The sequence below is a fragment of the Mus musculus genome, chromosome 1 (genome assembly GCF_000001635.26).
Source record: "Mus musculus strain C57BL/6J chromosome 1, GRCm38.p6 C57BL/6J".
NCBI lineage: Eukaryota > Metazoa > Chordata > Mammalia > Rodentia > Muridae > Mus > Mus musculus.
This window is the reverse complement of record NC_000067.6, coordinates 34,226,755-34,241,584: the sequence shown is the minus strand read 5'-3', so window position 1 is coordinate 34,241,584 and position 14,830 is coordinate 34,226,755. Positions and strand designations below refer to the sequence as shown.

Genomic DNA, 14,830 nt, shown 5'->3' with positions numbered 1-14,830 from the left:
CTTATTCCCAAAATATGAAAGTAGGATCCAATAAAGACATAGAATTGCTTGAGAAAATTCAAGTTGCAATGATGATAGGGGGAAAAAAACCAACCCCAAATCAGTGTGATGGCCCAGAGAGTGGCACTATTAGGAGGTGTGGCCTTGTTGGAGTAGTCATGGCACTGTGGGTGTGAGCTTTAAGACCCTCATCCTAGCTGCCTGGAATTCAGTATTCTGCTAGCCTTCAGATGAAGATGTAGAACTCTCAGCTCCTCCTGCACCATGCCTGCCTGGATGCTGCCATGTTCCTGCCTTGATGACAGTGGACTGAAGCTCTGAACCTGTAAGCCAGCCCCAATTAAATGCTGTCCTTTATGGTATCTGCTCACAGCAGTAAAACTGTAATTAAGACAATCAGTGAGTCACATTTAAAAGTCTTAGTGGGAAGCCTTGCCAATCTGGGAATCTGCTGTTGACAGCTCCCTAGTACTCTGTCTTCTGTCCACCCTATCCAACGCGTGGTTTCTCAGTCGCCTGTGAGGTATGAAGGATGCGCTACATTAGATTAAGATGCAAATTTCACCGAAACCACTCTTTTGCTGATGACAGTTACAGTTCTATGCCCTGGATCTGTACCTGGAGAGTAATATGTACTCAAGAGTTATTTGCTGAATTGGTATCAACACAGAAAAGATACAACTGTCTTGGGAGGACGCTATCAACCGCTTTACAGGTAACCCTGGTGGTAACACATCAATTTTTCCCTCGGATAATACAAATATTTATGATGTTGGGTCTGGAGAATGTCATGGGAAAAAAAAAATCGATGATTTTTAACTCGGTAATGAAATTTTCCACAGATATGAAGGTAAAATAAAGTTTGGGGCTCTGAGTCATTATACTGAAGCACACCATAAAATAACTAATGGCTATGCAAACAGATCATAAGGAAACCTAACAGAGGCAGATATAGTTTAAAAAACACCTCAGGAGAAAATTATAGGTTGGAAAGCAGCGGTGAAGGACCGAGAGGCCAAGGAGACAACTCCCCAGACCCTGGCCCAGTGTTTAGCATGCTGGGTAGTTGACACAGGGGCCAAGGAGCCGAGTCCCCAGACCCTGGCCCAGTGTCTGGCATGCTGGGGAGTTCTACTTTTACTATAAGGACAAATGCATTGGAAATAGCAAACAAGCGAGCCACTGTTTCCTCTGAATGTCCCCTGGTAACAAAAAGTATAAGCTGCCTTTTCCACTGAAATGTACACTGACCTTCCTTCCCATGCTGGCTAAGGGTTTCTATGTCAAAGGAGCAACGATAAGAAATTAGTTGGATGCAATGAGGTTGGCAAAACCCTGAGTTGCCGAGAAGAAAAGTTCAGACATTGTTATAAGTTTTCAAAAAGGTATAATTTACTAAGTGTGTCAACAGAAAACTGCCCCGGGCAGTGACTGAAGACTTTGGCACAGCCATTCTGTTTCCTTTCTGTGGAACGTTCTAAGTTAACACTTCCAGGAGCTGAGTAGGAGCTCCGGGTATGTTCAACAACTTACAAAGAGCTACGCACAGGGTCAAGAAAATGGCCCCATTCTTATATCTCTGGTACATTATATGATGTTTTGGGGAAAACCTTTTATTTCCCTCAGTTTTCAGGACAAAACCATTCCTCGTACGACATTCTAGTAAGCCGTCGGCAACCCCGATCTTGGCTACATCAAGGGTTTGTACCGGAGCAGGTCTGCGTAAGCCAGTGATCATTTTCCAAAATCCTTCAAAATGATGACAGCTACCAGCTAAGTTAGGATAAAACACAACAAAACAAGGACAATTCTATACATGAGCCATAACACGTCTTACAGGGAGAAGGCATTTTGCTAAACTTTTAAAGTTAGCAGAGTGCTTGCTGTATGCTCAAGGAAAGGTGTGGACAGCGGGACGAAGAACCAGCAGAACTCTGATATTGTTTACCTCCCTTATCTCTTAGTGGTAACAAATACCTATAAAGACAGGCGTCCCTCCCTCACATATACATACAGGCTCATAGAACACAAACACAGAGATCTTTTAAATAAAACAAGGTTAACTGTGAGGTGAAGTTTCTCAGGGGAGCCACGGGAGAGCACCAAAATAGCTGAACTTGAATCCGAGTGGGGAGGAATAAAATTACAGGCTTGAGCGACAACCTCCACTTATCATGAGGCTGCACTCTTTACTCTTTTACCTCACTTGCAACTCTGAAGAGCTAGGGTCTACAGTGTCCGAGAAAACACAAAAGCTTTCCTCGATTGTGCAGGGTTCCTGTAAACTGGCTGGGTTTTCAGAGGGCTTTTCAGGCCACAACAATATAATACTGTGTTTGTACCTTTATGACTAAGCCTGTTGGTGCTTAATAAACTCAATACAACTGCCCTTACATGGCACTGTTTTAAACCACAGTTTGTGCAAAAACCTGACGTGAACCTAAATTAACAATGGGGGGAGGGCATTCTGAATGACCCTCAACAGCCACTGTCTGCACCACCCCAACAATCCCTAATTCATCTGTTAACCAATGGACTTATTTGATGCTGGCATCTGGCGAGGTGCAATTCAAAGCCCCACGATGAATGTCCGCACTTGACTATTTTTAAAATCATTCTTGACCACTCTGAAATAGAACCACAAGCGGCTGCTAGCACGGTTTTTCAATCCCATTCATTACCTGTACCAACTGAAAGCCGTTGCAGACGGTGTCCGGCGATCCCACCTGGACCCCTGTTTTCCAGGGCCCTGTTTCCTTTTTTACGTGTATGAATTGGTTTGGGCTTTTCTTCTGGGTCACATCTATCTTCTGAGCAGAGAAGGGAGCCTCTAGGTTCCCCTTAGCCACCATGGTGCTTTCTTCTGAATCATACTGTGCCAACAGTATCACATTTTCTAGCAAAACCATGCTATCAAAGTCTCCCTGCTGCTCCCTTATGCGGTCTGTGGTCGGGGGGTGCAAGTCCACAAGGGGCTCCCTACATTCCCTACTGTGTGCTGTGGTTTGGGACTCCCCTTGTCTCAAAGTTTTCTCCTGGTCTTCAGAGCTGGAAATCCACTTGTGTGCCCCGTCTCTGGGCACAACCAATGCCGTGCTCTTCGTACTCTCTCTCAGCGGGTTCTGCACATAACCGCTTTCACCATGGAGTGACCTTTGACCGTTCACACACTTGCCCCCCCTGAGTGGAGAGGCATCCTGCAGAATCATTTGGAAGTTGTCACTGGGGTGGGCACTTCTGCAAGAGAGCAGTGGGATTTTCTGTTCACTGACAGAATCAGCAGGAAAAAATGGCCTATCTTGCTCTGAGGTATGAATGTCTTCAGCAGAGGACAGGCTTCTAATCTGTGGCTGTTCTCCGCTAACAATGCCTGGCTTTTCTTCTTTCTCAGCTGGGGGGCTGCATAAGCCAGAGTCCTCCTCTTCTGAAGTTTGAGAGTTGGTACCCCATCTGCACTTGCTGGCCTTCGCGACAGCATCTGACGCGTCTGAAGGCTCCACAAAAGAACTTTCGCTTTTGTTTGCATAATCCATAATATTGGCAGGGACAAACATCCGCCAGGACCTCCTGTACTCTCTCTTTTCTGCCTGAGACTTGGGCTTGGGCAAACCTGGGCTTCGAATGACGTCACTGTTTAGTTTGAGGGCATCAAAGATCATCTTTTCATCTAGCTTGCTCGTTTCCCGACCTCTCAGCTCAAATATGCTGGAAGAAGAAAGGGCACCATTGGAGCACAGAGAGCTAACGTCCAGTGTCCTGTGGCTGTAGGGTAAAGTCCGGTCTGTGAAATGCCTAGAAGACAGGCTGCCTTTGGACCCGGAGTCTATCTGTTCGTTCAGCCTCACCGTGTCATAGATGGACCTCTGTGGGATGTAACAGTCCTCGATATTCAGGTCCTCCTCCTCCTCTTCGCCTTTCCCTACGCATGGAGGGTTCTGGCGTAAACAGTCTGGTCTGCTGAGTGGTTTCCCCATTTCGCAGACAGTCAAAACAAATATCGCAGCTTTTGACACCGAGAGGAAGGAATTCGGTGAAGCATTTTTCCAAGAAGGTCTATCTGTGAGCAGGGCCGTGACACATCCAGAAAGGGTAAACAGTGAGGCATACTGCCTGCCTGAGGTGCTGCCGGTTAGGAGCAGTGCATCTATGAAAACGAAGCTACCCTTTAACCTGGTTCTAAGAAGTAACGTGCTCCAAGACAGAGCATTCAGCTCCCTCCACCTCCTGAAATTCCGTGAATGCTCCCTTTTAATCAGCCCCAAGCACACACACACAAGCGCACAGCTAACCGTGGCTTCAACGCCCGAGAGACTCTGCTGTGAGTCCGTTTCTCATTGTACTCTAATTTTGCTTGAGGTTTCCAGATTAAAATTTCCAAATGAGCAAGCGGTTCAACAGGCTGGATGTTAACTTCGGCAGAACTCTGGCTGACTGTAATCCACTTAAAGATGTACTGCGAAACTCCATGTCCTTTACAGATAAACAGCTTCTTGTTCAGATCAGAAGGCACAGCATGGTTCTTTGGAGAAAAATAAGTTACGTTTGATGTAAAAAAGTTAAGATTTTTCTCTTAGCTGGGAGGAGGAGCCATACATAAATAAGCTAGATCCAAAAGGCAGTTTTTTTCTTCCCATCTTAAGCTTCTTTGAGGTTATCCAGAATTACCCAAGAGAAAAGAGCCGGGGCATTAAAATCCAGCAACCATTAAAGTAAACAGTCAAAAAGCATGGCTTACTATAACAAGTTTCTCTTTCAAAATAAAAATTTTCCCCCAAGATTCTTATCTGATCTTCCTGAAGAAGGCTTATTCCACCTGAGGCGGCTGCAGCTCAAACTCCGGGCTTCCTCCGAGGCACAGGCAGTTGGCATCCAGCTGAAGCCCCAGCCGCTGCCCTATGGCCGGGCAGGCTGCGGCCGCTCCCGCCGGGGCTCGGGCTGCGTCGGGGCAGCGGGGCCGCGCAGCACACCCAGCCCCGGCGGCATCGATCTGATCCGCTCCGCTCCGCCCTCCCGTGACTTAACTTCACAGTCATCCTGCCCAACTCGGCCTCTTCCCCAGCCCAGGGCGGTTCCAGGGGGAGGAACCTCGAGGCTGTAAAGCAACAGCTTGGTGACATCAGCGCGGAGCAGGCTGGGGTCTGCATCTGGGAGAGGGCAGCTGGGTTCAGATATCCCAGAGGGATCCGAGGGGCAGCGCAGCGGCAGCAGAACCTGACACTGGGCAGCGCAGGAACAGCCATTCCCACCACTGGCTCAGACTGCTAACTCAAAGTGGAGGATGTGGGGGTGGGGGTGGCCAGGTCCCTGTCCTTCAGCTGGAACCACTCTCCTGCCATCACCAATCAGTTTAAGCAGGGCCAACAGGCTCACTTTGAAGTTGAGCGTTTTATCATTTCTCTTTAAAGGCCAATTTCAAAACTGACTGGTCTGCACATTAAAGGACCCCCACGGGTACCTCGCCCCAACACTGCTGACATGAATATTTGTAGTTACTAATATTCACGCAGACCTCTTGAGATTAATGCAAGGCCCAGGCAAGCAGAACGCCTCGAAACAGACTGGTTATTTAATAAAGTCACAGATACTGATTTTTATCTGCTCAACAAATGTTCTTATAAAAACAGTTTTTTTTTTTTTTTTAAAGTTCAGCGAGCCAAACCTTAGCCTTTTTTGGCAGAAATGACAAGAATTATTTAATAAACCCTATCCATTCTTTTATGAAATAAAGCAACACTGCCAGAAAAATAGGTAATTACAGAGGCAGTCAGACTTTAAAAAAAAAAACAACTCATAATCATTCATGAACAAAATGTGGCTGGCCTGACCCTCCGGCGAAGAAAGTAGCTGTGGGGTAATTTTACAAAAAATGTCGTGGGAGAACTTCTGTACCTTAAGCATTCCGAAGTTATTTTATAAACCTGTAAGCTGAAGTAAGCTACATTCACAGCCAGAACTCACATTCAGTGATTACTACACACAGCTCAGCGTGGGCTCACCGTTAAGTTGAAAAGTACATGTCTACAGACATTCACAGAGAAAAATTAGTTATAGAATACCCACCAACATCGCGACCCTGACGTCCACCGTCATGGTCCAGAACTGAAATGTTTCAACAGGCACACGAGTCTGTGATGCTCAGGTGTGCGAGCACACACAGAATGTGCCCCAGCTACCACGTCACCACAGGACTGACTCTGAGGCTGGGAGGAGGTAGAGATCAAGGGTCCTATTTTCACACTCCCACTACCTTAGAAACACAGAATGCCACCTACCCAAAGTAATAGTGGTAAAGTTTCCAGGAAATCTGGGGGGGAGGGGGTACCTTTCTCCAGACAGTTTAAGGTCCTTACACAATGATTCATAAAGAGTGGCCCTAACTCGGCCGTCTTTAGACTGAATAATTAGCACAGTATTATCCCAGTCTTATGAAAGGCCGAGCGGAACATGTAAACTTAGCTCCAGATAGGCAGTGCATTTTGAAAAAAAATTCATAGATAATTCATTACTAAACTCCAGCATTCAAAGTGAGAGCCGGGGAGGGGGGGAAATGACATCACATCATCACTGTACTCACCCCATCTTAGAGTGTAATGGGAAATAAAGACAATAAAATGGGCCCTTTGCAGCTTGGAAGCAGGAAGCACCACGGGAAAATGTGTGCTAGCTAGCTGATTACGTGTAAATGTGAACTCTTAGCATCTTTGTGATTTCAGCTTACTGTATTCTGGTCTGAGTTAATGACTGTATTATTTGTAGTATGTTGAGATGTCTAAGCAATGATGCACATAACTGTGTTGCTTGTGACCACAGGGAAAGCTACACCTAGATTTAACATAAAAAGTCAAGTTTGTGAACAAAAGTTGACCCAACTTTCACCTCATATTTGTTCTATGTTCTACTCCCACTGCTGGAGAAAGCAGGACAAACTACGATGTTTTAAACACTAATCATGAATGGTGAGAGCACACACACATTTTTCAGGATAGAAAAATTCAGTTGGCAAGAGGGTTTTCCTAAGAGCTGCCACCACCACTGACAGCTCACACATAAAGCCACAGTGCTATTTTCCACATGCAGCCTCACCCCCGCCATGTCTACTGATGATCTAGCTGAAGGCCCTACTGTCCACTCAGACAGGACGGACTGCCACCAGAGCTAACTCAACAACAGCAACTGCAGTCACTTCATACTTCTCAAGTAATGTCCTCTTAAAGGAACATTCTAGCAAGTAATCTTATTATCGAGGGCAACAAATCACTTTGTGGAAGAAATAAAAAGCTAACCTTATAAAACTTAAACATGGAAATTTTAGACCTGAAAAGCTAGACATATTATGTCCACTACACCACTGAGTGGAGAAAATGTAAATACATGTTATATTGTCTGTAAAAGCGGACCACATCATCACTTGGCCCAACAGCTCCTGAAAGCTGGTTAAGAAACGTAACGAGAAATCGGAGTTTTGTGCTGAGGTGATAAAGCAGCCTTCCCTCAAAGGTCAATGATTCTTACAGTTCTTTCTAAGGCAGACAGGCCTTTAGCTAAAGAAAACTGGGGCTGCCCCACAGTTTCTAAGCTGATAACCATCCCACAAAAGATTGCAGCCTTTGAGCATCACTGCCTGGGGATGCAGTAGCTGCTTGTTTCACTGGGGAGTAATTCAAGAAGTAGTAGCACAAAGGGAATACACTGAGCAGCCCCAAACAGGTCCAGTGTCTGATTTGCACTCAGGCTCTCTAACAAGCATGCGATGTCCCTCCCACAGTGACAGCATCACTTAGCAGCACGCATCTGCCCCGCCTTCAGTGAGGTTTCCAGGTGGTTACAAATATTCTGTAGACAGACCTATGCAGAAATCTTCCTGGCTGAATAAATGGTGATATCCACAAGCGCTCCAGCATACGCTTGAGCGACCCCATTCAACTTCCTTCAAAGAACGAGAGCCCAGATCTGAAAACATCTTCAGTGTCAAAACAGGGATAAAAGGAACAATACAATCTTGCCACTGTGACGATTACAGATGTGTGTATGTGTGTGTGTGTGTGTGTGTGTGTGTGTGTAAGATAAATTTGTGATATAGCATGTGTGCAGAGGTCAGAGGTCCCCTTATAGGCGTTAGTTCTCCCCCTTTTGCCAGGTGGACCTGGGACACAGGCCTGGTGGCAAAGGCCTTTACTAGTGCAGCCATATTGCCAGCCCTCAAACTCCCTTTGACAGTCCTTCCAGATTCCTAGTATTGGTTCGTCTTGTGGCGGAGGGAAGAGTGCAGCTCTGTGTTTGGCCCAGTTAGGGGTCATCAGGACACGGAATCTTGACAACACTCCTTAGCTTAGGCACACAGGCGGTGGGATCTCTGCATGGGGAGGAGGGACTTCTGTCTTTCATACTAAAGCCCAAAACACTACTTTGACTTGGCTAAAGGTTGTGACGTTGCTATAGGCCAACTCCTCTAGGTAGTTTTCATTATGAAAACACTTTCACCTTAAAAATCCTGACTGAAGAAAGGTGCGCAGTCTGCTGGCCAACATTAACAGGAACCACCAGTCCACTCACTGTGATCCATACCCAAAACCTCTCCTAAAACAGAGTTCTCCAACCCCCCTTGCTCTCTGCAAAAATGGATAAATTGTTCATCTTTGATCTCTACTAACTGAAAATACCATTAAAACACTTTTGGACATTTTAATTTTACCTTTAAAAACATGGTGATATCACAGTAGTTGTTTGGGGGGAATCATTTAATCAATAGTTTAAGAAATTGATGGCTCGCGGTTAAGAGCACTAACTGCTCTTCCTGAGGTCCTGAGTTCAATTTTCAGCAACCACATGGTGGCTCACAACCATTTGTAATGGCATCTGATGCCCTCTTCTGGTGTGTCTGAAGACAGCTACAGTATACTCATATGCATTAAATAAATAAGTACATCTTAAAAATAACATCTGTGCATAAATGTTCTGACCTGGTTTCTATGGCGCCATGATATTTTGCATTTTATTTGCCCAATATTCAAATAAAGCCTGGGTTAGATAATGCCTACACCTGTACTGGACTGAAGTTATTATAGCAATAACATATTCCAGGCTATGTCTCTGATTTCAACTTGACTTAAGAATTTCTCTGTTCTCTGAGATGTTATTTCCATTTTGAAACTAGAGCTGCAAGTTCACATTCACTTGTATCAGTGACCCATGCGGGGACAAAAGGAATGACAACAGAATCAGCAGAGAAGCCAGAGGGAGCGAGCGGGAAGCAGGGCTGGAGAGTTCTATTATTTTGCCATGGTCTAGAGTGGAGTAAGGATCCAGATCTAGCTGAGATGCAGTACCATGTACTAATGTTGTCTAGTGTCTTTGCTCTTCACTGAAATTAAGTCAATTCAATACAGTGATGAGGACTGATGATGAAAGGATCTGATTGGCTGCCAATGACATCACAGGGATCACTGTGTATATTGTATAGTCAGTTGTGTGCGTGTTTGATAAATGAAAATGTGCGTGCTTGGTGTGGTGGCACATGCCTTTAGTCCCAGAACCCAGGAGGCAGAGGCAGGAGGATCTCTGTGAGGTGGAGGTCAGCCTGCTCTGTACAGACTTCCAGGGCAGCCAGGTTGACACAGTAAGACTTTTTTCAATAAATAAATAAGTAAATAAATAAATAGGAAAAAATGAGCATCTATATTACTTAATGTATCTTTCATCTGAAAGCAACCCTGAGCCAGGACTCTGCAGGCAGGACTCAGGAGGGACAGAGCAGCTTTCTTTCTTCCTGAGCAACAGATGCGATTGACTCTGATTTTCAGACTGCAGTTACCACACTGGGCAGCAGAACTGAACTGCAAGACCAGAGACGCACGGAAGGAAGAGGAAACCTTGAATTCCCAGCGTTAGCAAAAGGACCTCACCCTGTAGACATTTTACTTCAGCGACTAGGAACCCATAAGGCCCAAGAAGTCAAATATATTGTTTAAAAACTGAAGTATTCACTGAAGAGGCATCAATCCTTTGTCAAATTTCTGCAATCTTCCTTTGATTGATGGTGGAGTGGAATATTTAATCCAGAGTAACAAGATTTCAGTGATTATCGCTGAATTGATATTTCAACCATGTATGTATGTATATATATATATATATATATATTTATATATATAAATATATATATATATATATACATACACATATATATACCTTTTGTCTTTTTAATGACACAAACTCAATTTGAACAGCATTTTCTTCAGTTCTGTTTTGGGGGAGAGGGCAGGGAGATCTGTGCTTAACTCTCCCTGAAGCAGGGTGAATGCTGGGCTCCCTGCTGGCAAGTCATGTGGTAATTAATAACCTGCTAAAGTTCTGCTCTCAGGCAGCTCCTGTATAAACCATGCCAGCAGTCTATCCAGGACATTACTCGGCAGATTAATGTCTAACTAGATTATATCGGAAAGCTTATAGAATAGGCCCACTCCTCAGTGCTTTTCTGTTTCATTCTTAAAAATTATAATGACTGGTTTTACACACTATGCAAATTATCCCACTGATTTTCTTTTTTTTAAAGTTCCAAAGTATATATTGGAAATAATTTAGCAAAAGGCTAAGACCCGACAGAAACTAACTTAAGATCTACATTTTAAGCAAGATTTTTTTGCTGCTTTAATAGAGAGAGAAAAAAATACAAAGGTGATGAGCTGTCTGGTTCCACCTCACTAGTAGCACACTACTTGGATACACAGTCACTGGGATGCTCCCTCACTGGGATGCACACTCACTGGGACGCTCCCTCACTGGGATGCACACTCACTGGGATGCTCCCTCACTGGGATGCACACTCACTGGGATGCTCTCTCACTGGGATGCACACTCACTGGGATGCTCCCTCACTGGGATGCACACTCACTGGGATGCTCCCTCACTGGGATGCTCCCTCACTGGGATGCTCCCTCACTGGGATGCACACTCACTGGGATGCACACTCACTGGGATGCACACTCACTGGGATGCACACTCACTGGGATGCTCCCTCACTGGGATGCTCCCTCACTGGGATGCACACTCACTGGGATGCACACTCACTGGGATGCTCCCTCACTGGGATGCTCCCTCACTGGGATGCACACTCACTGGGATGCTCCCTCACTGGGATGCACACTCACTGGGATGCTCCCTCACTGGGATGCTCCCTCACTGGGATGCACACTCACTGGGATGCACACTCACTGGGATGCACACTCACTGGGATGCACACTCACTGGGATGCTCCCTCACTGGGATGCACACTCACTGGGATGCTCCCTCACTGGGATGCTCCCTCACTTTCAGTCCATGGGAAACAGCTGAATCTGAAAGTTGAACACAAAGTCTCTCATGGGTTACATGGAGGGCTCAGGCTATAGTTTTGCATATCCTGGGTTGCCCTTTATCCTCTATGTGTTAATGGTGTGATATCTCTCCACTAGTCTTTGACAGAAAGTGACACATAGCTCATGAACAGAACAGGACCCATGACAACTTTAGAAGGTCTGTGGTGCACACATACACACAGCAAACGCCTGACACTCCGTTGAGAGTACTTGGCAACCCTGTTTCCACGACTGAACCTATCTTCGTACCCTGCAATGATATAGCTTCAGGTTTCATAAATGAGCCCAAATCCAAAGGCACTGAAGCAGTCAGTGGTTTAACGCAATGCTCCATTTATTAAGTACCACTCAGGCTATCAAGTGGCTGGCACGGCTTGCTCCAATCAAAAACAACTTCTAATCTCATCAGGCACAGGCAGAAGATCTGCATAAAACTGGGATTACAACATGAACTGCCTTAAAAATATATAAACTTTCACGAGAAAACAGGCTTAGAGAACAAATTAAATCTAGAAGGATGAGAAGTCTCCTTTAAAAAGAGAAACAGGGAATAGGAAAAGACCGTAATTTACCACCAAAGAAAAGGCTAGGAGACAAAACAACTGAAGCGCCGTTCAAAATACAGCTCTGGTCACCTCAGATGTCAGCTATGAGTGGCATCAGAAATGACTCCCACTGAGGTCAGGTTGAGGCTTGCTTGGAACTTCCTCAAGTACTCTTTGGCTTCGGGACACCATCTAGGCCTTTTCCTATGGGGACTCCTATCCCAAGACAGCTTGGAACCGCAATATCTGAATATTATAACCATATATATTCATTCCAGCTTCAAACTACAGGTATTGCATGCTCGTTCAGGCTTCTATACTATATGCAGTCATTCTAGACAGGAAAGCAACAACCACCAAATATACAGAAAACTGCCTCTCCATGCTAATTAGAAACGGCTTTCAATAATAAAGACCTTAAGGAAAAATAAAAGTTTCCTACCTTAAACACATCAAGCTGCTGGTTGATTGTCTCGGTTTCTGTACCTACGGGGCCCTGGGACTCTTCGTGTTCTTCAGCCTTCTGGAGCAGAGTGGAGAACTCCTCCAGCTTACGGTGGAACTCTTCCAGCTTCTCGGTGGCTCCATCCACCTGCTCCTCCCTGGTTTTCGCCCGGTCCAGCAGCTTGTTGCACTGCTTGCTCAAGGCTTCTAAGTCCCTCTTGACTCCGATGAGGTCAGGAGAGGTCTCCTCGGTGGCCAGCATCATCTTGCAGGTTCTGTTGGCGCTGTCGTTGCTCGCCATGAGGGCTTCCAGTTTCTTCAAAAAGGTCTGCATGCACGCCTTTTGCTTTCTCAGGGTTTCTGCATCTCTCCCCACCGGGGCCATGCCGTCCAGCTCATCATCACACTCTGTAAACTGAGAGAACATCTCTCGGATGGTATTCTGGAAGTGGCCGAGACCCTGGAGCTTGGTTTCTAAGAAAGAACACTTCTCGTCCACCTGTTGGCTCAGTTCGCTGTGCTCTTCAGCTAACGTCTCCGCTTGCAACAACACATCAGAGGTTCCCTTTGAGTCTGCGGCTTCTACCACGAGGTCCTGAGCAAGCCTTTTTGCCTCGTCTACCTGCTGTTTCAGGGTCTGCAGTGACTTCTGTTGAGCCTGCAGCACGGACAGGTGCTTGTTACTGTACGCCTGGGGTCCTAGGGAGTGATGGACCTCTAGCTGTTCTTTTGTATCCTGAAGCTGCCTTTGGGTGTCTCTGGAGACTTCCTGAAATTCTTTAAACTTCTGGGCCATGTTCTCCAGGGAGACTGTCTTACTTTGGAGCTGCTCAGTGACCCTGTTTACCTTTTCCATCAATGACTGATTCTCCTCCGTGACCGCTTCTTTATCTACCTCGCAGACGCTGAGCAGGCTATTGGCTGTGTTGTTCAGTAGTTCCAGCATACCAAAGTGGTGGTCCATTTCCTTCTGCAGGGACTTTAACTCGGCGATGGAACTCTCTGATTCAGTGGGATCCAGGGAGAACGTCACGCCGTCCAGGCTGTGCTGACATCTGTCTATCCACGGCCGCAGAGTCTCCACTTGCTCTCTGTACTTGAGGGCTTTTTCCAACGAGTCTTTCAATTTCTCTTCCCTTTCTTTCACCTGTTTTCTAAATCGGTCCCAGTCTGTTTTCATGGTGTTCAGCTGCAACTGTAGAGCTGCCTTCTCTGCCCCCTGTGTCTTCAATAACAGGTTTTCGCCTTCTGAAATGGTTTTCTCGTAAATGTTAGACTGCTCAGTGAAAGTTTTGCCAAAGTCTTTCTGCGAGTTAAGTAACGACTCCAAGACATCCAGCTTTGCGGAAATCGGGGGAGAGTCCCTCTGCTCTTCTTTCTTGGCGTCAAGCCATGCTTGGAAATCCTTAGACATTTGCTGAAACTGGTGTGAGCTCGCACAGGCTGACTGGAGGTGCTGAACATGATTCTCTGAAAGTGAGACCAAAAGTGTATTAAGATTTTTAACATTATCTATTAAAACAACAACAACAACAAAAACCTCCAGAAGGTGGTATACATTATCCTAAAGCAGACCTTTAGCACTGACTAAAAGAACTGTAAGCAAACTTGAGCTATTGACAGAGGGAAAAAGGAGACATAAATACCATTAAAGGGAGCTGGGGCAAGAAGACAGCTATGAGGGCCATGGAAACAGGTAAAGATGAAGGTACAAGGTGTGGACACAACATACCAGGCCTGTTCTCAGACTGTCTTCTCTACATCAGAATGACCAGTCAATACTAGTACAGCTCTGGACTATCAATCACCCACTCACTTCTTCTTTTAATCATAAATACACTGGAATTATATTTTCCCCTCCCCCAACTCCTGCCAGATCCTCTTCACATTTCTACCCATATAACTCGAGTTCTTCTCTTTCTCTCTCTAAAATAAAAATAGTAAAACAGTAAAAATTAAAATAAGCAGCTGGAAGGTGGTGGGGCATGCCTTTGATCCTAGCTCCCAAGAGGTGGAGGCAGGCAGAGGCAGGCAGATATCTGAATTCAAAGCTAGCCTGGTCTAGAGAGTGAGTTTCGGGACAGCCAAAGCTACACAAAGAAACCCTGCTTCAAAAATAAATAAATAAATAAATAAATAAATAAATAGAAAGGAAAATCAATAAGATAAAAAAATTAAAACAATATGAAACACACACACATACAAAGGAGGGAGAGAGTGAGGGAGGGAAGAGAGAGAGGGAGAGGGGGAGGAGAGAGAGAGAGAGAGAGAGAGAGAGAGAGAGATATCTATGGAGCCTGTTTTGTGTAGACTAACTATGTGCAGCCATGGGTCCTCCCCTGGAGCGCTGCTAATACTCAGTAACCTGCCCTGGTAGACAACTGATTTCACCTTCCCAGCCGGTATCAATTGCAAATGACTTCTTGGTTAGGGTGAAGCTTTGCGTCCATTTCCCCTTCTTAATACTGTGATTTTGTCTGGTTTGAACCT

At 45.5% G+C, this 14,830-nt stretch overlaps 1 protein-coding gene across 34 annotated transcripts in view; it reads right to left on the bottom strand.

The window, feature by feature from the left end:
• Dst (dystonin) overlaps positions 1 to 14,830 on the bottom strand; it is a 400,775-nt gene that overhangs the window by 67,078 nt on the left and 318,867 nt on the right. For all 34 annotated transcript variants that reach the window (XM_006495666.4, XM_006495690.4, XM_006495691.4 and 31 more), the window contains one exon: positions 12,339 to 13,810. In XM_006495666.4, coding sequence (XP_006495729.1) covers positions 12,339 to 13,810 — 1,472 coding nt within the window. The remainder of the gene's footprint in view (positions 1 to 12,338; positions 13,811 to 14,830) is intronic.